Source organism: Schistocerca gregaria, chromosome 11 (genome assembly GCF_023897955.1).
Source record: "Schistocerca gregaria isolate iqSchGreg1 chromosome 11, iqSchGreg1.2, whole genome shotgun sequence".
Classification (NCBI taxonomy): domain Eukaryota; kingdom Metazoa; phylum Arthropoda; class Insecta; order Orthoptera; family Acrididae; genus Schistocerca; species Schistocerca gregaria.
The window spans coordinates 79,927,819-79,951,147 of NC_064930.1; the positions used below are offsets into that span (position 1 = coordinate 79,927,819).

The 23,329-nt window shown below is 41.2% G+C and overlaps 1 protein-coding gene across 5 annotated transcripts in view; it reads right to left on the bottom strand.

The window, feature by feature from the left end:
• Nucleotides 1-364: 364 nt before the first annotated feature.
• The window catches only part of LOC126295464 (ubiquitin-conjugating enzyme E2 J2), a 45,678-nt gene continuing 22,713 nt past the window's right edge, over nt 365-23,329 (bottom strand). For all 5 annotated transcript variants that reach the window (XM_049987997.1, XM_049987994.1, XM_049987996.1 and 2 more), the window contains exons 5-7: nt 16,902-17,030; nt 5,649-5,923; nt 365-1,263 (exon numbers count right to left, since the gene is read on the bottom strand). In XM_049987997.1, the coding sequence (XP_049843954.1) occupies nt 5,654-5,923; nt 16,902-17,030 (399 nt within the window). In that variant the 3' untranslated portion in view covers nt 365-1,263; nt 5,649-5,653. The remainder of the gene's footprint in view (nt 1,264-5,648; nt 5,924-16,901; nt 17,031-23,329) is intronic.

Consider the following 23,329-nt stretch of genomic DNA (forward strand, 5'->3'; position numbering starts at 1 on the left):
TGACGGCGCCACTCACGGGAACAGGTTGAACTAAGTTTCAAAACAAGCGAGAAGGATGTACCTACACACTGTAAAACTTTCGCACATGTAGAATGAGAACTGTATTTTTACAAAAATAGTGTGCATTTCTTTTGGAGTGACCTTCGTAGATAGGTTGTCACAACGTTCTGGCTGATTAGTGTAGTGGCAGTTATTTTAACACAGCACACAGTTTAAGATTATACAACATGCTAGTGTTTTCCTAATGTACACATCGAATAGTTCACATCTCAGAAAGCTTTCCTACTTGAGCAAATGAAAAAAATCTTGTTGCAATCTGTAACAACCGTAATTCAGCCGTAACGTGTCAAAGAAGAACACCAAATTTAGTAAGTACTGCTAGTAAATATTTTATTTCTATTTATAAACAATGTACATATAATTAAGTTTGGAAACACGTATGAACAAAAACTCAGAATGTAGATTTTTGGACTACGAAAACCAGTCTTCATTCGCAGGTGTTAATGTAACAATCTTGCCACAGCACAGATCCTTAAGTGAAACAAAAATGATCAGCAGCATGTCATCTCTTAATTTTATCAACTTTGTTGTGTTTTCTGGAATGCTTTCTATTGTAGACACCAATGTGTCATTGCAATGTTGCAAATAGTATCAATAGCATTTACAATGACATCAATCACAAAATGGAAAATATACACATCGCTTCAATCTTCATGCAAATTCCACACACAGCTGTGGAAGTAATGGATTACACAGTTAACTTTATCAGCAAAGCTTTTTTAAAAATATTTTACTGCGACACAAAGCCTTTTAACCACAAATATACGATGGAATTCAATTCCAGAATGATGAATGGGGCAAAAAAGGCATCAGTTACTGGAAAATTAAAACTTTCTTAGTAATTTTTTCTGTAATTTAGTTGATTTTAGTATATTAGAATCTCCTCTGTGACCAATTACTACATCTAAGAATGTAGAACAACAAATTAATGCTTGTCACGGTGAATACAATAGAAGATATCTCCTTCAATTAACTGCTGCTGATTGACACCATGTACATACTTCTTATTTACTCTCCCACTCGAGGAGGCTTGCCGTCTTGTTTGTAGCGATCACTGAAACTGTTTTAGTCACCTGTGGCCAACGGATTTAAGTATTTATCTGTTACACATAACTGCACACGCATCTTAAATAATGACAGCAACTGTAGATTGTCCGAGAAGAAACTCCAAATACAGGCTGCGGATGCTCGTCCCACTGATACCTGTGGAATTATTTCACACTAATTAGAAAATATTTAACAGCAGTGGAACATAATTATACAACACTTACTAATAAAAGTTTAGGAAATGAAGTGTGCAATGTACATTTACAAGGGCACAGAAAAAGTTGCTCACTGACAAGACAGCCCCCCCCCACTTTTTTTTAAGGAAAAATTAGATTTTTTGGCATAATCCCCTCTCACAATGCCACAGCCTAAACATCTAAAGTGAGGGTGGGGAGGGGAGCAAAAGTGTGCAGAAATTGAGACTAAAGAAACCTTGAAATTTGAACATGCAAACTTCCACATGGGAAAAATATATTAAAAACAAAGATTCCAAGACTTACCAAGCGGGAAAGCGCCGGCAGACAGGCACATGAACAAAACACACAAACACATACACAGAATTACGAGCTTTCGCAACTGGCAGGTGCTTCGTCAGGAAAGAGGGAAGGAGAGGGAAAAATGAAAGGATGTGGGTTTTAAGGGAGAGGGTAAGGAGTCATTCCAATCCCGGGAGCGGAAAGACTTCCCTTAGGGGAAAAAAAGGACAGGTGTACACTCGCACACACACACCCACACACATATCCATCCGCACATACACAGACACAAGCAGACATATTTAAAGGCAAAGAGTAAGGGCAGAGATGTCAGTCGAGGCGGAAGTACAGAGGCAAAGAAGTTGTTGAAAGACAGGTGAGGTATGAGCGGCGGCAACTTGAAATTAGCGGAGGTTGAGGCCTGGCGGATATCGAGAAGAGAGGATATACTGAAGGGTATGCTTTCGCAATTACTAAATGATCCTGTAACGAAGTGTGCTGCTCTCTGTCGGATCTCCTCTCTCTCTTCTATCAACCCTATCTGCTGAGCAGTATTCAAGCAGTGGGCGAACAATCTTACTGTAACCTACTTCCTTTGTTTTCGGATTGCATTTCCTTAGGATTCTTCCAATGAATCTCAGTCTGGCATCTGATTTACCAAAGATCAACGTTATATGATCATTCCATTTTAAATCACTCCTAATGCGTACTCCCAGATAATTTATGGAATTAACTGCTTCCAGATGCTGACCTATTTTGTAGCTAAATGATAAGGAATCTTTCTTTCCATATATTCGCAACACATTACACTTCTCTACACAGATTCAATTGCCATTCCCTGCACCATGCGTCAATTCGCTGCAGATGCTCCTGCATTTCAGTACAATTTTCCATTGTTACAACCTCCCGATATGCCACAGCATCATCCACAAAAAGCCTCAGTCAACTTCCAATGGTGTCCACAAGGTCATTTATGTATATTGTGAACAGCAGCGATCGTACAACACACCCCTGCAGCACACCTGAAATCACTCTTACTTCGGAAGACTTCTCTCCATTGAGAATGAAATGCTGCATTCTGTTATTTAGGAACTCTTCACTCCAATCACAGAATTGGTCTGATAGTCCATATGCTCTTACATTGTTCATCAAACGACTGTTGGGAACTGTATCGAACGCCTTGTGTAAGTCAAGAAACATGGCATCCACCTGGGAACCCGTGTCTATTTTTTTTTTTTTTTTGCAACTAACAATTACAGTTCAGTGAATTCCGATATTTATTGCAATTCGAGACATTTAGTTTACTGCTTTCACAGGAATAAAACAAAAAATATAACTTTGGCAGGAAGCACTTAGTTTTCTAACAGTTCCTCAATCATGAGTGTGTTAAATGTTTTGTAATGCTTTCACAAGAACTGACATCTATTTGTATCCATGATGTCCAGGTTTTACACCAAAGTTTATATTTATGACTTCCTTTAGAACTATAGCAGATACCGAAACAATATTCAGGTAATATATTTGAAAACATTCATTACAGAGAAAATCTGTCTAGTGAGTTTTATATTAACATTCTACTGTCTCAAAATCTTAATATTCATTGAATTTTAGATCTGAGGAACAACATACTTTTACGAAGTACATATTTAATAACAATAATTCAATTTTTATTACTTACAAATAAATTAACACTGTTACATGGAACTTATGCATCTGCGTGGTAAGAATATCACTCCTTAGCTTTAGCCTGTAAATTAATTTGAAAATCTATGTACATAACTTTTTGTGTGGAATCAGTTATTACTTTCTTCCAGATATTATCTTTCAGTGCAACCAAACACTGCACAGGACTTCACCACTGCAATAAATAAACTTTTAGCAAAAACAGTTCAGTTACCATATATTGAATAGTATACTATTTGTCTTATCTTAGAAGACAAGTTAAGAAAAAGCAAATTTATGTTTATAGCATACATAGATTTGGAGAAAGCCTTTGACAATATTGACTGGAATACACTCTTTGAAATTCTGAAGATACCAAGGGAAAAATAAACGGAGCAAAAAGATTATATACGACACATATAGAAACAAGACAGCAATTCCACAAGAGCCGAGGGGAATGAAAGGGAAACAATGGTTGAAAAGGGGGTAAGACAGGGTTTTAGCCCATTCATGTTGTTTTTGAATTTGCACACTGAGCAAGCAGTAAAGGAAACCAAAGAAAAATTTGGAAAAGGAATTAAACTTCAGGGAGAAGAAACAAAAACTGGGGTTTGTTGATGATATTGTAATTCTCCCATAGAGAGCAATTGACTTGGAAGAGCAGTTTAACAGAATGGATAAGGTATTGAAAGTAGAATATAAGCTCAAAAATCAACAAAAGCAAAACAAAGGTAATATAATGTAGCTGAATTATATCAGGTGATGCTAAAGGAATTAAATTAGGAAAGAAAACACAAAGTCATATTATTTGGACAGCAAAATAACTAATGATGGGTGAAGCAGAGAGGGTATAAACTGTAGACTGGTAATGGCCAGAAAAGAGTTTCTGAAGAATAGAAACTTTCTGACAAAAGGACAGATTTAACCACCAGGATGTTTTTTCTGAACGTATGTGTGCGGAGTGTAGCAATGTATGGAAGTGAAATGTGGATGGTAAATAGTTTAGACAAGAAGAGAATAGAGGCTTTAGAAATGTGGTGCTACAGAAGAATACTGAAGTTAAGATGGGAAGCTCATGTAACTAATGAGGAGGTACTGAATTGGGGAGAAATGAAATTTGTGGTAAAACCTGACTTGGAGAGGAATCAGTTGGTAGGACATCTTCCGAGACATCGAAGGATTACCAATTTAGTATTGGAGGTAAGCGGTGGTGGTGGTGGTGGTTAGTGTTTAACGTCCTGTCGACAACGAGGTCATTAGAGACAGAGCCCAAGCTTGGGTTAGGGAAGGATTGGGAAGGAAATCGGCCGTGCCCTTTCAAAGGAACCATCCCGGCATTTGCCTGAAACGATTTAGGGAAATCATGGAAAACCTAAATCTGGATGGCCGGAGACGGGATTGAACCGTCGTCCTCCCGAATGCGAGTCCAGTGTGCTAACCACTGCGCCACCTCGCTCGGTTTGGAGGGAAGCATGGAGGGTATAGATTGTAGAGGGAGACCAAGAGATGAATACAGTAAGCAGATTCAGAAGGATGTAGGTTGCAGTAATTATTCAGAGATGAAGAGGCTTGCACAGTGGAGAGCTTCAGCTAACCATTCTTCAGACTTAAGACCACAACGACAACATCCCATAAATAGCCTGCAAATATACACCACCACACATCAGCTGATGGAGATGTAGTTTCGATACAATGAGAGCTCTTGTGATCTGTTTCATCTGTGGTCCAATGCTACAGCATGTCTGATGTACTGTGGTGTGTGTCGTGTCTGCCAGCAATGTCTAAAGACTTACACCAAGAAGATACGACTGATGTCCTGGATCATTTAATATCTATTGTGTGCAAATGGGTTATCACACTGTTATTATCAGTGATACCACCCTACAAGATTGGAATATCTTAATTCCATCCACAAACACACTATTCACAGTAATTGGAAATTAGTGATATGTCCAAAGCAGATATATTTATAATTGTTACTGTTATCACTCAAACTATTTTAATAATAAAAGAAATACCTATGTGGATACTGTAATTGGCTGTGGGAAAACAAAAAAGAAAACAGTATAAGCTGACACAAGAGTGAAGCTCAAACATTAACTGAAATCTTTTACCAACCTCCTTTCGTATATTTAACGGACATATTAATAAACAAGAGTAAATAATGAGATTTGTAAATGGGCACAGAATGTAGCAGATGAGACGAGGGGCTAGTCCGGCAAGTAAGCCGACCACTAACAGGCAGACCTCGCACCACCTACCCGATGGATTGGCAAGCTGGGCCATCCTGACCATCCCCTGCCATTCTATTCCACTATTGTTACAGCAGTGCTAAGATTAGGCTACACATTGCAGCGAGAAAGAGGTCAAAATATACTCTCAGCCGTAAAGCAGTCACGTACGTACCTCAGCTATTCCGCCGCAATAGTCCGCAGCACGTACTTGACGGTGTAGGCGAAGGCCGCGAAACCAATGATGACGCAGATATTGGCAATGGCGTGATGCAGCGCGCCCTGCGGCTGCTGTTGGCCCAGCCCGCCCCCGCGCCCCGCAGCCACCCCCGCCCCGGGCAGCCCCGACGATGCGCCGCCTCCCGCCCCCGCCACGGCCGCGTCCGCCGCTGCCGGTCTTCGGCTCTCCTCCTCCACTTTCCGCCTCTGCTCCAGCTCGGACTTTATCTTCTGCAACGTGCACCAGAAATAAAGCCTTTAACAATAATTATTGTATACGAAACAAACAGCCCGTAAAATTAAGAAAAAGGAAATAAAACAATGTAAACTCCATGTAGGAATATCAACAATGTAGGAAAAGATAGACACATTAGGTCACAGACAGGCACAATTAAAAACACATTTACAGAGAGGTTCATCAGCAAAAGAGAAAGGCACACCATTCATACACACAAGCAGCCACTCCTCCCTCCCTCTCTTGCTCTCTCAATCGCGTGCACGTGAGTGTGTGCGTGTGCGCTCTCTCCCCCTCGCGCGCTCTCTCTCTCTCTCTCTCTCTCTCTCTCTCTCTCTCTCTCTCTCTCTCTCTCGCGCGCGTGCGCTCTGGCCAGAATGCAACTCTCATGTGGCATGAAAGGTGATAGGACAGAGGGTGTTGGAATCTGTTAGATTAAGGGTGTGAGGACAGTAGGTTCACACCCTTCATTCAAGTTTCCACCCCCTCCGTCTTCTGATCTCCTCCCCATTCTCTTCTCCCACCCTCTGTTTTCCGCCTGCTGCCACCGCACCTGCCTACCTCTCCCCACTTCTCTCCTTCACTCATTCACTCATTTTCCCCCCATTTTTTCCTCCCTGGCGCACAACCTCCAGACACTGCACCTATTGGCGTTCCAGCCCCTGCCCACTCCACCAGACAGAACCCCTCTGTCCTCACCCGTACACTACTATCCCTCGCCTTCCTCGCCCCCTCCAAATTGGTGCTTGCATTCCACATTATAGTTACATTTTTCTTTTGCTGATGATGGCTCTGGCCGAAATCATTGTGTAAGCGCCTTATTTGTGCCCGTCTGCAACTTAACATGTCTTCTATATGGTGTCATTCTACCTTCTGTTGTGTTTGAAGAAGAAAATAATAATTTTGAAATTCTTTCAAAGAGTTCTGACAAAATAACCAATTGCAAAGTAGTCTCTCAGGCATAATATGAGGGTCTTTCTGACCAGGAACTGTCTCCAGCAGTGGAAATGACGTTTTGAAACTGCCTCTAAGGTGATATAGATTACGATTCCTGGTATTGCACTATACAACCATTCGCTCTGCTGCGCTGTCGTTTGAGAGGAATTGACGAGAGGGGGAAAGATTTGGAATATTACGTGACACTCAATAGTGTTAAACGTGAAGAATTTTGTAGACCGGTTGTGTGGTGTAATTGATAGGATAAGACCTTTACGAGCTAAAGGTTGTGGTTTCAAATCTCTTCAGGTGCTTTAAATTTTTAAATCTTTATCAAAATGTGTGATCATCACTTCTATTCAATTTGCTTACACCATTTTTTTTACTTCTATTTCTTTGTCACACCATTGCAATTATTGTATGAATTTTTTCATTTGTTCTCATTTTTCTTTATATCATTCTTTTCCCACTATGGATTTTTGTAAATGTCAATCTGATTGTATTTATCTACTATCATATTTTTAAATGTTTGAAAATGCTGACCTATTGTTAAAAAACTAAAGACAAAATACTCTATATTGACAGTGATAAGATGTCAAAATTGTATTTTTCCATTACAAGATGTGGCTCTTTTTGTATGGAAATCATTGTACAACCATTAAAAATTTAGCCTAGATACCTATTGCAGTATGGACAAATAACCCTGCCTGCTTAGCCGTGCAGTCTAACACACTGCTTCCTGGGTGGGTAAGCGTGCTGATCCCCTGCACGAATCTGCCCAGCAGATTCGTGTCGAAGTCCGGTGTGCCGGCCAGTCTGTGGATGGTTTTTAAGGTGGTTTTACATCTGCCTCAGCCAATGCGGACTAGTTCCCCTTATTCCACCTGAGTTACACTACATCGGCGATTGCTGCGCAAACACTTTCTCCACGTACGCATACACCATAATTACTGTACTATGCAAACATTGGGGTTAAACTCGTCTGGTGTGAGGCATTCCCGGAGAGGGAATGACAATAATCTAGCAATTGGTGTGGGGCAGCAGTGGGGTGAGTGGACTGCTGTAGTGTGTTGTGAACCACGGAGGGCTATGGCGAGGACGAAGCCTCTCCGTCGTTTCTAGGTCCTCAGTTCAATACCATACAATACAATCGACAAGTAAAACACAGATGAAGATTAAAACCAAAGAAGTGATTCTAAGTAAAATAAAATTCAAGCAAAATGAGGAATAGAAATAATGAATGCAATACCATGGACAAAAAATAGGATGATAAACAAAATTAAACATGCAATAACTAAAACAAAACAAAACAAAAAAAAATGAAATTAACCCCTAAAATAAAATCACATAAACAAAGAGAATGATAGGAAGAAATTCGAGAGCGTATGAAGAAGTTGATACGATGATTAAAATGAGGTGACAAAGGAACAGAAATAAAATATTACATTTAAACTGATTAATTGCATTAAACAAATGAACAAAATAATTTTGATACAAATAAAAAAATTCGAGGTAGTTTGAGACAGGCTGCCTCTGTTGTAGAATTCATTTTTGAATCTTTCAACTAACAGCCTACTTGTTTTACTTTCCCCACAACAGATAACAGCAACAGCTGCAGGAGAGCTATCCAAAATGGCATTTACCACCACCACCCCCGCCGCATCCTCCTCCTCCCCCCCCCCCCCCCCCCTCCTCCTCCAGTTTCCAGCAGCTGACTGGGTTTCTTTGGAACACGAGTTTCTCCAGCGTCTTCTGTCTTCCCAATATTCTGTCTCCACCTCGATCCCATCTTCTCCTTTCTTTCACTCCTTCCAGCAAGCTGTCTCAGTCTTTGTCCCTTCCCTTTCATTTAATATACAGGGTGAGGTACCTAACATTACCACTGGATATATTTTGTAAACCACATCAAATACTAACGAATCGATTCCACAGACCGAACGTGAGGAGAGGGGCTAGTGTAATTGGTTAATACAAACCATACAAAACTGCACGGAAGTATATTTTTTTTTCACAAACCTACGTTTTTTAAATGGAACCCCGTTAGTTTTGTTAGCACATCTGAAAGTATAAAGAAATACGTAACCAGTGCCATTTGTTGCATTGTAAAATGTTAATTACATCCGGAGATATTGTAACCTAAAGTTGACGCTTGAGTACCACTCCTCCGCTGTTCGATCGTGTGTATCTGAGAGCACCGAATTACGTAGAGATCCAAAGGGAACGGTGATGGACCTTAGGTACAGAAGAGACTGGAACAGCACATTACGTCCACATGCTAACACCTTTTTATTGGTCTTTTTCACTGACGCACATGTACATTAGCATGAGCTGTGAGGTTCACGTACACACGTGGTTTCCATTTTCAATTACGGAATGGAATAGAGTGTGTCCCGACATGTCAGGCCAATAGATGCTCAATGTGGTGGCCACCATTTGCTGCACACAATTGCAATCTCCGGCGTAATGAATGTCATACACGCCTCAGTATATCTGGTGTAATGTTGCCGCAGGCTGCCACAATACATTGCTTCATATCCTCTGGGGTTGTAGGCACATCACGGTACACATTCTCCTTTAACGTACCCCACAGAAAGAAATCCAGGAGAACGGGCTGTCCAATTTATGCGTCCTCCACGTCCTATGAAACGCCCGTCAAACATCCTGTCAAGGGTCAGCCTGTGTTAATTGTGGAATGTGCAGGTGCACCATCATGCTGATACCACATACGTCATCGTGTTTCCAGTGGAACACACTATTCCACTTCATAATTGAAAACGGAAACCACGTGTGTACATTTACCTCACCCCTGATGGTAATGTACTTATGCGTCAGTGAAAAAAGACCAATAAAAAGGTGTTAGCATGTGGACGTAATGTGCTGTTCCAGTCTCTTCTGTACCTAAGGTCCATCACCGTTCCCTTTGGATCCCTACGTAATTCTGTGCTCTCCGATACACACAATCGGAAAGCGGAGGAGTGGTACTCAAACGTCAACTTAACATTTTATAATGCAACAAAAGGCACTGATTAAGTATTTGTTTATATGTTCAGATGTGCTAACAAAACTAACATGGTTCCATTTAAAAATGTAGGTTTGTGTTAAAAACCTTACTTCTGTGCATTTTTGTATGGTTTGTATTAATCAATTACACTAGCCCCTCTCCTCACGTTCGGCCCGTGGAATCGATTCGTCAGTATTTGATGTGGTTTACGAAATATATCCAGCGGTAACGTTAGGCGACTCACCCTGTATATTCCTGGGTAGCCTCCTCACTTCCATTCACTTCACATGTCCACACCACCTGAACCTCGATTCCTCTATACCGGCAGTACCCAACATTCTTAGCTGTGTGGACCACCTATTTTATGAAAGAAACTTAGAGGCCTAGTAACTAAATACACAAGCAAAAACATTTATTACGTTCACTTAGCTGTCACAACTAGATGAAAACTTAAAGTCAATTGAGTAATGTTATTTCTGACCCACGAGAGAGCAGTATTTGGATTAAAACTGGTTAATTTTAGCCTCAAATGACTAGTTATATTCCATACACTCCAGTCCTTATTTTTCATAGAGAGTTCAGTTTAAATGGCTCTTTCACGTGAATAGTTTTCATAAAGCCCATCAATTATCTCAGTGAACAGTAATTCCACAATATCTCCACAGGTACTGAGCAAAGTGGTACATTGGCTAACGCCCTGGACGGGCATGCAAGAGATCCAGGTTTAATTCTCAGGTTGGCCTTCCAGATTATGTTTTCTGTGGTCACCCAGGTCATTTCGTGCAAATGCCAGATGGTTGCTTCCTTCACCCTCCAGTACAAGAAATCTGAGAAAGCTTCATCTCTCACAATCTTATCCAGGCAAACACACACACACACACACACACACACAATTGTCCTTTCTTATTCTCGTGCCAGGATAGTAAACGAGCAAAATTTAAAGCTGTTCTCGTCAACATTTGTGTCCGAGAAACTACCGACTTGACAAATTGCTATTGTATGGCACGATACGTGATAGGCCACAGGTGGCCAGCCCTGTAGTGCAGTCTCTAAGGCTGTAGACTTCCAGTAGCCTGGTGGCACACAATAAATATGGGTAATTTTCAACATAAAAAAATACTGGGAAGCATTTCAATTCTTATTTCATTCTTTCCTGGTTGACAGACGACCGACGAATGAAATCCCTGAAGCTCCCAATACCTTCTACCTCATCTCTGACTTGTCCGACGCTCATGGTCCAGTGCTACGCTGCTGCCCGCTGCATGTGGGTTGGGAACCACTGCTCTACACTACCCTGTAATGGTCCCTCCTTACTAATTCCCCGATCCTGTCACTCCTTGACATTTCTGTCTGTGTCACTCCAACACCGTTTCTCAAAATTTCATCCTACTAGCTTTTATTTTTCTTTTCTCTTTTCCTTTTATTACCCAGGTAAACATCAAGATTGGAACATATGAGGATGTGGTGAAAAGTAATGCCTCCAATTTCTTTATCTGGAAACTCTTAAAACTTTTTAAATAAAACAAACTTTGTTAACATTATACAGGGAGTGGCAGTAATATCGGGGGGGGGGGGGGGGGGGGGGGGGGGGAAGAAAGAGAAGAAAAGGGGGGAGAGGGAGACAGACACAGACAGAGAGAGAGAGAGAGAGAGAGAGAGAGAGAGAGAGAGGAGGGGGACATAAATGTAACCTTTTACAGCCATAAAAATCCTCAGAGGAGGAAAAAGTCAAACGCTGAGGTCTGGGGAATGAGCTGGACAAGCAATGCCACTGCTGAGAGAGAGGTTATGCGGCCACGTCCTCTTCCTCCTCGAGTAACCCGTTACATCATTAGCTGTGTGGGCAGTTGCTATCTCTCTCTCTCGTTCGAACAAAATCTTTTTCACACCCCGACGTTCTCTTTTCAGTTCAGGAATTAAGAAAGTGTCCAACATTCTCAAGCAACGTTCTCGGTTTAGTGTAACTGTTTGCCCTATAACACATTTCTTAGTAACCCCACACCACATTGTGACTTTGGAACTATGCAGGGAACGTTCATCTAAGCCTTGCGAGTGTGTGTCCAACCAACAGCAAAAATTTAGTTCGTCAACATATCTGTCGAGATAGAATCAAGTGTAATCACTCATTACATGTGATTCTATTGCCATTCATCATATCAATCATTCATTCATTCTGTAAGTCGGCAGTCTTTCAAAAGCTTAATTAATTCTCACGATTACACTAATTGTCAGTTTTGTAAAGGTGAAAGTGTAGCTCCTCGTGCAGTATTCTTCTCATCGAGTGGTCAAACATTTGAAGAGCAGCAGTTTGTCTTCACAAGGGTCAGTGTGGGCTAGCCAGCACAGATTGTCTCGCACACTCTATGTTGTCCGGTGTTCTGACTGACTTTGATGGTCTTTAGGCTTTTGTTTTAATGTTGAACCAGTTGATCTGAAGTTCTTGACCCACAACTTAATCATGTTACAGAATGAAATTTGCCGTCAACTACTAACATGAAAAAAATCAGCTAAGTTGATGATGTGTGGTCACCACATTTAAAATACTTAATGCCGAATGTGCAATGCTCAGTGGACCACTGCCTCAAGAACGCTGCACACCCCCCCCACCCCCCCCTTCAACGCAACTGCTATACTGTGCACAAATGAAAACCATAAGGTATTTCCACCGCTCCCTGTACACCTTTATTCTTCATGTCTACATATTTATTTCTCAACAGACACCATGGCATCATTCACATTTCTCCCAAGTGGAGACCAGTTTGTTGATACTGTCACTGTAGAATGTTTGTCTGTTGACAGAGCCACAACCTCACCTCTGCCTGCATCACTTCCCCACCATCGAACTGAAGTCCTTGAAGGTGATCTTTCAATCCTGGAAACGGTGTTCTTTCAATCCTAGAAACGGATGAAAATCAGCTGGTTCCAAGAAGGGCCATACAGATAGCCACCGATGACAGTGAACCCGAGGTCTGATTGTTGCAGATATCACAGCTCTCGTGTATAGTTTAAGGAAATTGTGATCCATGTGTGGAAAAACTCTTCAAGTTCTGATTTCAGTTTCTGAGGGTTTATCATACACCAAAACAGTTTAAGTTACAAACTGCCACATTACATGCAACAATTAAGAGTGCCTCTAGCAGTAAAATGTTGCAACTTCATCAATGATGTGGGAAAGTCTGAGTAATATGTATGAGACTTAATATCTCCAACTGATACTAAGACTAGAATAAAAATTTGAAGGTACTATTTTTCAGCATGCCCTCATAGTACGCCTGATATATAACCCTTTTGCCGTTTTGAAGCACATCCTTGCTTTGCCACATACAGGGCTTCTAAAATTCTACCGGAATGTTTCCACTTGCCGCCTCCTTTCATTAATCTGTTTCTTCCACACTCTTGTACAGGGTGTCCATAAATGTTTTCCCCGATTTCAAGATTAATATTTAATTGTATGAATATAATAGAAAGAAACATTCCATATGGAAAAAATATATTAAAAAAGATGCTGTGACTTACCAAATGAGAAAGTGCTGGTAGATAGACACAATTTAAAAAATGGCCTTTGGAATGAGATCAACATCAAGGAAAGTGGCACGAAATTTGGAACAGGAATATGAGAAATTTAATTGTGAAAGGTATTTAGAGATTCCAGGAATTTTAACATGTCGAGCTCACTGTGAGTCCGTATGACAAAGATGTCATCAATGTAACGAAACCAAACCAGGAGCTGAAGGCTTACGGATCCCAGCAAACCCCATCCAAGTGGCCCATGAAAAGATTGGAATAAGGAACCATCCTCGTTCCCAAGGCCGTACTCCTGTTTTTTGCCTGCCCCTAAAAGGGGAAGTAAGTTCTGGTAAGTAGGAAGTTAATTAAGGCGAGTAGGAGTCACACGTTTGAAATCAGATGGGCGCTGACTAAGGAAACGTTCAGCAGCAGAGACACCACGTACATGGGGGATGACGCTGGGTACATCACATCTAATCCTGATACTGTTAATCTCTCCAAAAAACAACTTCGGAGCACACCACTAGTCACTCAGTATTATACTGGTCTTGAATGTATTAATCAGCTACTTTGACAAGGCCGTGACTTCCTAAAAATCATGCCCTGAAATGAGACCCATTCCGTCTGAGATTTTGCTCACGACACCTAGAATAAGCTTTTTGTCACCCTCCCAATCTCGCCATATTCTTGTCAGCCGCTATGCTCCTTCTCCACTCATCTCTCTACCCTATGGTTTTTACACCTGTTACTGTCCCCACTGCACGTGTTTCCCTATTTACCCTCCAACCACCACCTGTAACTGGCAAACCATATACTATCAAAGGGAGCACCACCTGTGAAACGACACATCATATCAGCTGTTATGTGCACACTGTTCGGCCTTTTACATCGGTATGACTACCAGCAAATTATCAGTCAGGATGAATGGGCATAAGCAAGTGCTGTATACTAGCAACACACAATATCCTGCTGCGGACAACCCTCTACAGCACGACAGTAGTGCCCTCGGAGCCTGTTTTCACCTCAGACACCACATTGTCAGAACTCCACAGGTGGGGTTTTTGCCACCCACCCATCTTGCCGATTGTGATAATCACACCACGCTTATTTTATCCTACATTTAATCCCATATCTTTGTACTATTCTGTGCAATACATTCGTAACTGATCCAGCACTACTTCCTCGTTTCCCCACATTTTTCCACTATCCTTCACAAAATAATTTTGCAGTGCCAGACAAATTCGACACTTCCCAAAGGCACGTGGAGGTGATACACTAGACTCGAGCAATGCGAGATGGTGGATCTCTAACTTCAATACCCGTGGAAAGGACGAGCACGATAGCCCGCACCCTGGTCGACCTTGATCAACTGCCGTCCCTCACAGTGAATGGCATCTCTATCGAGTAACCTGTGACAGCTGGTGGATTACGGTCACGTAATTGTCTACACAGCCAAATATTGGCTGTAATGCCCAGACGAGATTTAACATAATCTTAGTTATCGAAAAATTTGTGCGAGATGGGTCCCTTAGACACTTACGAGAGACCAAAACAGTTATTAGGGAAATTTGTCCGGATCTGCTGGAGCAATATGAGGCCGAAGCTAACACTTTCCTGAACACCGTCACAGGTGGAGATACACAGTGTCAACACTACAAGCAGGAATCCTAAAGACAAGTCTCTAGAATGACGACTGGAGAGATCTCCCACAAAGAAAAAATTCGAGAGACCACCATCTGCAGACAAAGTAACACGCATAGACTTACGGCATAGGCAGGGAGCAGTTCTTTCGGATATCTCGGGGCCGAAACGACTGTCAGTTCATCGCGGCACAAGAAGACACTGACTAGGCCTAAAGTCCAAATTCTGAAAAGTCAGGCCAGCAACACAGGTATACAACATGCCCCACAACAGGCTTACAACTGTGGAGCTCATTGCCAAATTTGGCAACCACATTCACCACACACTCCCAACTTAGCACCTCCGGGCTTAAATCTCTACGGGTCTACGGAAGACAGACTATACGGCCAGCACACTGCTGTCAAGGCCGTAAAATGGCCGACAGCCTCACCTGCTTCAGGCTCTTGTGCACTCAGCATGTGGTTCGTCGTCCTCAATTGGTGAAAGTGGGTAACTGATGTTGGCTACTATGGGGAAAAAATGACTGTTTGTATACGATATCTTAATTTAGTTAACTGTGTGACTGGTGTCTGTCTGGTTGTAGTTTCCATAAATATAAAAAAATGATTTGTTGAAAGGTCGTCGTATCATGCTACTTTGATTTTGGCATTCCACCATTACAGAGCATCTTATCAGTGTGATGCGATACAAGTGTTCCCTTGCTGATACAGCTGCAGAAACACTGAGCAGATGCTCTGTAACGATGGAATGTCAAAATTGCAATAGTGGAACAAAATCACAACAGTCAGAAATGAAATATGATGTCCTTTTGGATTCTCAATGTAATTGACATTCAGATTTAGACATCTCTTAGCAAGCAGACAAATCTGCCCCACTTAACATTCTGCCGCACGTGACTGCAGCTCACCCGTGGCAATACCTTCAAGTTTTCCACAGAAATCAAAAAGTTGACAACCGACACACATTTTTTAACATGTGAAGTGATGGAAACCACTTTAACAGAGCCTGAGCTGTAGGGGAAACATTCGAAAGTGTGTCACTTGGGAGGCACTGTGCCCAAGCAATGTCATTAAAAGATGTGAACTGGCAGTTGAAAGCGCATGTCAGTCATTTTGAATGGTTCTGTTCAGTTTTCTTCATTGTCACAGCACGCTTCACAATTTCTGAATGTTGTTCGTCATTCCATAAAATTCATAAACCAAATTCGTTTCATGTCTCAAAAACAGTCGCTGTAACATCCCCAGCTGTCAAAATTTTGGTGTGATTTTAATCATCTTTTTGGGCAAGATGGTGTAAGTCCACGCCTTACATCTACATCGGTACTCCGCAAGCCACTGTAGAGTGCGTGGTGGAGGGTACCCAGTACCACTACTAGTCATTTTCTTTTATGTTGCACTCAAAAATAGAGTGAGGGAAAAATGACTGTCTAAATACCGCCATATGAGCCCTAACGCCTTTTACGTTACCTTCGTCATCCTTACGCACAATGTATGTTGGCGGCAGTAGAATCGTTCGGTAGTCAGCTGCTGTTCTGTCTATGCATTGGCACAACAAATAAGACTCTCCCTCGGGCCACGATTCTGTTAGGTATGGAGAAATGAAGCCAGGGAAGCAGTCATCCACCAAGTCGTGTTTCCCAGAAAGTAGAGTACGGTAATTGCTTGCTCACGAACTTGTGTAGAACAATCTAAGAAATCTGTGGAAAGTTGTCTATGGCCACTTCTGTCACCATCAGGAACTTTGTTCTTCCACTCAAATGACATCATGAACCAACAACACATTCACTCATCACATTCTGTCCAAGCACAGCACAAATTTTGCAACTGATTCTAACAGGTGTAACTCTTCAGATAGCCCTCGTATGTTAATTACTTGAGTATTCAACTCACTTCAACAAGGTCTGGGAACAGCTCACGAAAAATTTTGTCCTTCAGATTGAACTCTAGGCTCTGTGCAGCCAGGACCCGCTTCTCATGGTCAGACGACTCTATACTCCCCAGGGTAGGACTCTTCTCAATCTGTAACAACACAAACAAATTCCATTGTATTTCCTAATGGTCTGCAAAATTATATTTATTTGTTTACGAACCAGCTTTTGGCTTCTCGGGCCATCGTCACGTGACAACAGAATCTCGAACAAAGATAAAATTATGTACAAATTATACATCTTATATAGACACAAGACACAAAAATGATGATATGTAGAGTGTTTATGTAGGAAAGTACTACATTTTTAGTGACTAATTTTCATAATTACACACTTAAGTAAAAAAGAAAATAGTTTTTATGTGGAGATATGTATAACATCATATGAAAAATAAAATTGAATTTACATTTTTAATCTATTGTCTTTTATAACTAGAACCCCACTCTGCTAAATTAAGTTCTGCAGCAATGTGGTACTTCACTGTAATAATTAAACCAAATGGAATGTACAAATTTTGCAATCTAACTCTCTAATTCAGTTTGTGATGGTGTTCTGCAAGTTCAGTCATTGTCAAACAGTCAAATTAAGTACGCGGCCCAGTGACATTAATGTGACCACCACGTATGTTCCACATCAGTGGATGATGTACACAGCACGTCGGGCGGATGCAGAAAACACTGCAGTTGTTGTCTTAATATAGATACAAAGTGACTGATTCATCTGACACCCAAAAAGGCATCATCATTAACTTTTGGGTCATGGGTGAAAGCATCTCCCAAATGTGCCACCACGGTAAAGTACACTGCGGACAGCAAAATAGCACTATGCAAAATTTGTACCAAGGCAACTACAGAGGCCACAGACAATAGGGGGTGAACGACAGTTGCAGAGGTGTGTACGGGCGAACAGAAGTGTAACTGTGGAGCAACTGACCGCCCAGATGAACCGAGCGGCTACCGACAGTGTCTTCTCAATGACCGTTCAGTGAATGTTGCTCTGGAGGTACCTGCTTTGTGTGCCCACGTTGACTGCTATTCACTGGCGACAAAGAGCGGAATTTGCACACAAATACTACTGGGTGTCCACCCCCTGAGATCAATCGCATTTTATGCTGCACACGACAGATGGACGTTGGCGTGTACTGCATGAAATGTTTGGTCGAGGCTGGAGAAAATTTTTTTTGTGGAATTTGCTGGGTTATTTTATCGCTCAGGAAGGCACAATGGATCGACACAAGTATGTATCACTCGGTACGATGTCCACCCCTAGTGGCAGTTTGTTTTTTCTTGGTATAACATTACAGGTCGGGATTGATCTATGAAGTCTCTAATATCTTATTTGATTATGTCAGATTGTACGGAGAAACTGAAATTTAGGGCATTTCTTTATATAGTTTTGCGTGGTTAAGTCCCGACACTATGCAAAACTGTCATTTAGTTACGTGTGATTTGTGATCTGCTAAGTTTTATTTTCCAATAATAAATTATATTTTTCTAATTACCGTTAAAATATAAAGACGATAAATGAGGTCACATGGAATAATATTTTAATAACTATGTAGAGGAGTGACGTCATTCTTTTACTCTTAGGAAATGAGTATTAATTGTGCATTTATAAACGGTCAGTGTCGGGACCAGTGATTACGATACGAGAAATAATTGATTTGATGAAGTTCAACTGCACACAATCGCATGAGGCGAAAGACGATCTCTGAATTGATTGTAGATGTATGCAGGTCAATTTCGTGACAGGCTAGTAAGCACTGCGAGTGTGTTGCGGTATCGAGATTGCTTTTGCGCCGCCGACTGTTTGCTTTAAACTCGCGAGAATACAATTTACACAAATTCTTAATTATTGCCAAAGGGTAGAATATTTGATGGTTTTCCCACTGTTGATGGACCATTGTGGAGGATGTAAGTTTGGATAGAAAGATCAATTTCAAAATCCAATAGAAATCCTGTTGATCGAAGTAGCCTTGCAACCCAAAAGCTCAAACGTGGTTATCAGCAGAAACAGTGTACTATTTTTCATGCACACATTTACACTCTACATCGAGGTGTGAATGATCTGTTGGTGCAAAATAAACATTTGAAAATATTTGATTGAATAAAATGAGAGATATAAAGCAGTTTATTCATATATTTTGTTATTTCATGAACAGTGATGTTTCCTTATAGTGGTGTAGAGCTTTACATATTATTAATATGGTGACAGACTGGTCGTAAGTGCTCTCGTTACAAGTTGAGTTTTGGGCCTGATTAAGAGTAGCCAGTTCTTAGAGTCTCTAAGATTAAGTGAAGAATAAAACTGCACTTAAACAAGGTTGCATCGAAACCAACTATCTTTATACTATATTAAGCTAGCTTTCCTAGAATCGAGTGGTACCATGGCTGTGTAGTTGTGTGTGGTCTCCGGCCGCTGCGGCCGAGTGGTTCTAGGCACTTCAGTCTCGAACCGCGTGACCGCTACAGTCGCAGGTTCTAATTCTGCTTTGGGTATGGATGTATGTGATGACCTTAGGTTCGTTAGGTTTAAGTTTTACGGGACTGATGACCTCAGATGTTAAGTCCCATAGTGCTCAGAGCCATTTGAACCATTTTTGTGTGTTGTCAACAACAAATATGTAAACACAAACATAAATAATTCTCATGCTCTGATATTTATAAGGGAAAGAAGAGACGACAACGACGACGTACATATATACAAACGGTATACGTTTTTACAATACAACACAACGTTGTCACAGTATATTGGCATGATGGCAATGCAACATGTCAGACAGCTCGCAGTGTTCGTTCCTGGTACAGAAAGTGCCAGGATGAGCTTACTGCACTTTCTCGGCCACAAAACTCTCTGGATTTAATCCCAAACGATATCTGTGGGACAAACTCTGTTGGGCTGTTCCAGGGTGTATACACAGACAAGGGGGAAAGGGGGAGGGGAACCACACCTAGATTTTTCCTGGTTAAAAACACACTTTCTCCTGGGTGAAAAAACACTTATTCTGTGTTACATGACAATACATTTTCCCTCCAAACTGTAAAACTTATCAACCCTTTGAATGATTAAGATTTTATAAATGGGCATAGAATTTCTCAGCACTTAAGAAAATGAAGCTCAGGGCAAAAAAATACATTTTGGAAAGATCTTTGATGGGCAGCAACATGTACACTGCATACTTTCGCATTATGAAAGTATAAATTCGAATTCCACAGAACACAGCATGTTTCTTTCCGAAGTATTAAAATCGAGATTGCGATGTGCTTTTGCAAGACATGCATAGCTCATGTACCATGATCTCGCCAGCTGACGACAGACATTCAGAGCATAGGACACGTGATGTAGTCAGCCAATAGCAACGTCACTGTTAAGCAGTGCGAAAAAACAAACAGGAAAAGTTAATGGTTTAGATTAATATAAACAGTATGCTACAAGAAAAGCACAGCTTTCACATATAATATTGGTCTCTAAGGTTAATAAGCTGTGAGAAGCTAAGCTTTCACATATAATGTTGATCTTTTTTGCGATGTTTCACTTTAAGATATACCACACAAATGTGCCAGTAAAATTTTTAATGACAGCACAAATGACTGATCTTCTGGGCTCGAAATTCTTCTACATGGCTTGTCACCAGAGAGTTGATTTTCAAATGAGAGTCTAATCAGAAGATAATACGTAATCTTTTCTACCTGTTACTGCTGTTAGTCATTTATTTTCACTCTGGCAGTCTGAATCTACAGATTTTGCTAGTAAATTGTAACAATGCTGATCATTCGCAAACCCAGTTAACCACATCAACAGGCAGCAATTGGCATTCATCCGTTTGACTTTACTCCACTCAGCTTGTATAGCCCCATCCCCCTTTGTCTGCATGAAAGTTTATTTCTAGCTGCAACAAGGAATCCCCTGACAGATACATCACATACACTATGCACACATTCAAAACTCAACTTATGATTCATTCAGAAATTAACTTAAAATGTGTTCAAAAATGTTCAAAACCAACAGGGATGAGTTTCAAAATCATATCAATAATTGTTAGACTAACTGGATGCTAGGCACTTAGTGAAACAAGGTTTTTTTCCCCCTCAAGAATATGAAGTTGCCCCTTCCCCTAAAAAATTGCCACCCGGGTCAGAAACCTTGATTTGCCCTGCCTTCACCAAGCCAAGCAGCGCTACGGTCTTGGCTGGTGGCCGGAATACACTTTTAATATCAAATCTCCTTAAAACCCTTCCTATTTTTGAAGACAGGTGTCCCACAAAAGGGAGGAATGCCACCAATTTGCTTTACCTTCTGTCTGTTCCTGTGAAGGTTCCATCTGTAGAGCACAGTGGATCTGACTGTCAGTATAACCATTCTGCTTGATCACTGCTTTTAGGTGATGGAATTCTCGTGTGAAACACTCTGCAACTGAGATGGGATAAGTTCTTTTTACCAATGTACATAGAACCCCTTTGCAATGGTATGATGGATGACAACTTGACATATGAAGATATAGGTCTGTGTGTAAGGACTCACAATAAACACAGTTCTAATGTCCCATCATTCCTCTTGTAGACAGACCAAACCATCTAAAAACTGAAGTTTTCCAACCTTATCAACTTCCACCGTGAAATTAAATATTGGGATGCAGACGATGAAAATTATCTAGGAAATGACCCAGAGCATCCCTCCCATATGGCCATACCATGAACGTATCATCAACATATCTCTGAAAAGAAGTCTGTTTTAAGACTGTGGGCAGCTGAAATTCTGAAATATTGTATCAAGATGACGTTATGTTAAGGCTGGAGACCCAATAGGAATATCATCAATTAATACACCGGGAATGTTTAAGGAGTTGGAATGCAATGTAGTCTTTTACAGAGTTTGGAACAAAAATATAAAACTGCATTCTTGTAGAGACTGACCTCCATGCCAAACAGCATGAATTCTGATAAAATCTATCATGTGGAACCCAAGTCGCACTTTTCTCATTCTGAAAGGAACAGGTGAAGGCAGTCTGGCAGGTGTCGTAATTCTTGATTTCCGGGAATCAACCAGATAGCACTTCATTATAGATAACTGCATTACCTGCAAAAAAGTCTGGGGTTACTATTAAAATTGTGTTTAGGCTCCATACCAATTAGAGGTACTAGGTTATATTAAACGTATATAGACAAGGGCAGCACAAATGGTCACACGTTTGTTTAATCTGTTGGACAGTGTCACAGAGATACTGAACAAACTTAACTGGAAGACCCTTGAAGATACATGTGAACTATCCTGAGAAGTTCTATTAACAAAGTTTCAAGAATTGGGTTTAAATGGTGACTCTAGGAATACACAACAACCCCTACACAATGCTCACAAAGGGTTTGTGAGAATAAGATAAGAATAACTACTGCACACACACAGAGGCATTCAAACTATCATTCTTCCCACACTTGATACGTGAATGGAACAGGAAGAAACCCGAGTAATTGCTACAATGGTATGTACACTGTGCCATGCACCACACGACGGTTTGCACAGTATAGACATAGATGTATGCACACCGGAAAAGATGCACGTGGGTGAGGAGTGGAGTGTCACGACAATGCTGACTGGTGAGGTTATAATCGTTTCGGTGATGTTATGGTGAGGAGGTATGATGTTGCACGTGCATACTGACTTCCAAATCTTTGAACGCGGTACATTCACCAGTCAACGTTATTGTGACACTGTACTCCTTTCACACCTGTACATCTTTTCAGGGGTGCATCCAGCTCCACTTTATATTTCACGGACAACAATAGGCGACCGTACCGAACGACACAAGTGAAGTGGCTCTCGGAATGAGAGGATATTCGGTGAAGTCAGCTTGCCCATTCCCGGACTTAAAACCCATCAAGCATGTGTGGGATGTTTAGAAGATGTACTACGGTATGTGCACATGCCCTACTGACCATCCAGTAGCTGTTCACTTCACTGGTGGAGGAACTGAACATTTTACCATAAGAACCCCTTGCACATGTTGCGGCCAGCACGGGAACACATTGCAGAGTGTGTATCTTCTATTAAGAACCACGTACCATGTTTTATAATATAGAGGGGGATCATCCTGAATCGTGGTCACTGCAGTCCAATTTTTGCATTCGAATGAAAGTGCCATTTCTGTAAGTCTCATCGCGTATTTCTTCCAGTTACCTTGTGTACTACACTGTAGTAATTCTTCGTAGATACGATCCAAGTTTCGTCGAGTAATGTTACTTGGCACTGCAATTTGCTTTCACCCGTAAGTCTTGCGCATCACTGTATAAATTGCTCAGGTGAGTGTAAAGGGGAGGGGGCAGGAGAGGGGAGAGGAGGGTAGGGGGGAGGGACAAAACTGGGCAGGCAACAACACTGAAGTGTCATTCTAAATTC